At 53.9% G+C, this 1,116-nt stretch overlaps 1 protein-coding gene across 1 annotated transcript; it reads left to right on the top strand.

Annotated features, from left to right (window-relative positions):
• Positions 1-200: 200 nt before the first annotated feature.
• On the top strand, positions 201-661 carry DACRYDRAFT_112707 (uncharacterized protein; the record flags this gene model as incomplete). Its single annotated transcript, XM_040769478.1, has 2 exons — positions 201-475; positions 529-661. The coding sequence occupies 2 exons, from the start codon at positions 201-203 to the stop codon at positions 659-661; spliced, it is 408 nt and encodes a 135-aa protein (XP_040623394.1).
• Positions 662-1,116: the final 455 nt, after the last annotated feature.

Here is a 1,116-nt window from a genome sequence, read left to right as displayed (position 1 = left end):
TTGTGTTAGGATATCGTGGCGACATACTTCGAAACGAAATACCTCTCCGTCGTCGTCACCGACACACATTTTCGAGTCGAGTGCGATCAAGGTCCACCGGTGCGCCCCGTCCTTCCTCTTCTTCAGGCACCTTCTCCGATCACTTCCATTGTTTTAAGAAGAGTTCGGGCACACTCCGCCTCTTCGTATGCACACATTCGATGTCTTCACCTCGGCGTCACGCTGACGGCCAAGCCCAGGAGTGCTCGACTCTGCCCTCCTGCCTTCAACAAATGCGCGCATGTGCGTTCTCCTTTCTCGCCATAGCTATTCTGATCGTCCCCGCTGCCCATCTCCTCCCCTTTCCCCACTTCCCGCACCTCCCGCACCTCCCGCACCTCCCGCACACTGGATTGGGGACATTCCTCACCGTGGACAACGCCTGGTCGCTCACACTCCCCGCGCCTTCGCCTCCGCCTGGATTAGCAATCACGCGGTATGTTCCATGCCTCCTCGTAACTGCTTCTCTTCTAATTGCAAATGGTCTAGCGCCGGAAGTGACAGCTCTCAGCATGCGTCGACTGTTGAGGCTCTGGTTGCTGCCCCTCCTCCCACCCCTCCTCCCACCTGCCTTCCCTGCCCTGCCCCGACAATGTTTTGTCTTGATTGGCAACACCATTGACTCCTCCACCTAATTCGCGAGTCATTAATAACCTTCCTCGTTCATTCCAATTGAGCATAGTTTCTCTACAGTCTTCTTTGCCTTTGCCTGACTCACACTCCCATCAGCAATTCCTTAACCCATACGGTTCATTGGTGCGGCCTTTGCATTCCTCTTTCCTCTCCATGATATTGTCTGATCAATCTATTTCTGCTACAGTATTCCAGCAACGCTTCCTTGCATGAAATACCACCCCGCCTTCATCAGCGACAGCTCCGACACGACGTCCGCCGTTCAAAATCAATTGAGGTCAACGTGTGAGTCTCTTATTTCCCCTTACGCTAATTGGCACCCTCCACTGTCAGTTCACTTTCTCTAGAATCGTTCGAGGGCATTCCGCCCCCGCCCTCTGCAGACGTATGTATGGAGCGTCTTAACTGCTCGTCGGCATCACTCTGACACCAACCAATAACACG

This window comes from Dacryopinax primogenitus (assembly GCF_000292625.1).
Source record: "Dacryopinax primogenitus strain DJM-731 SS1 chromosome Unknown DACRYscaffold_56, whole genome shotgun sequence".
In the NCBI taxonomy this organism is placed as follows: domain Eukaryota; kingdom Fungi; phylum Basidiomycota; class Dacrymycetes; order Dacrymycetales; family Dacrymycetaceae; genus Dacryopinax; species Dacryopinax primogenitus.
The sequence above is the reverse complement of the archived record's forward strand: the minus strand, read 5'-3'. Positions and strand labels throughout refer to the sequence as shown.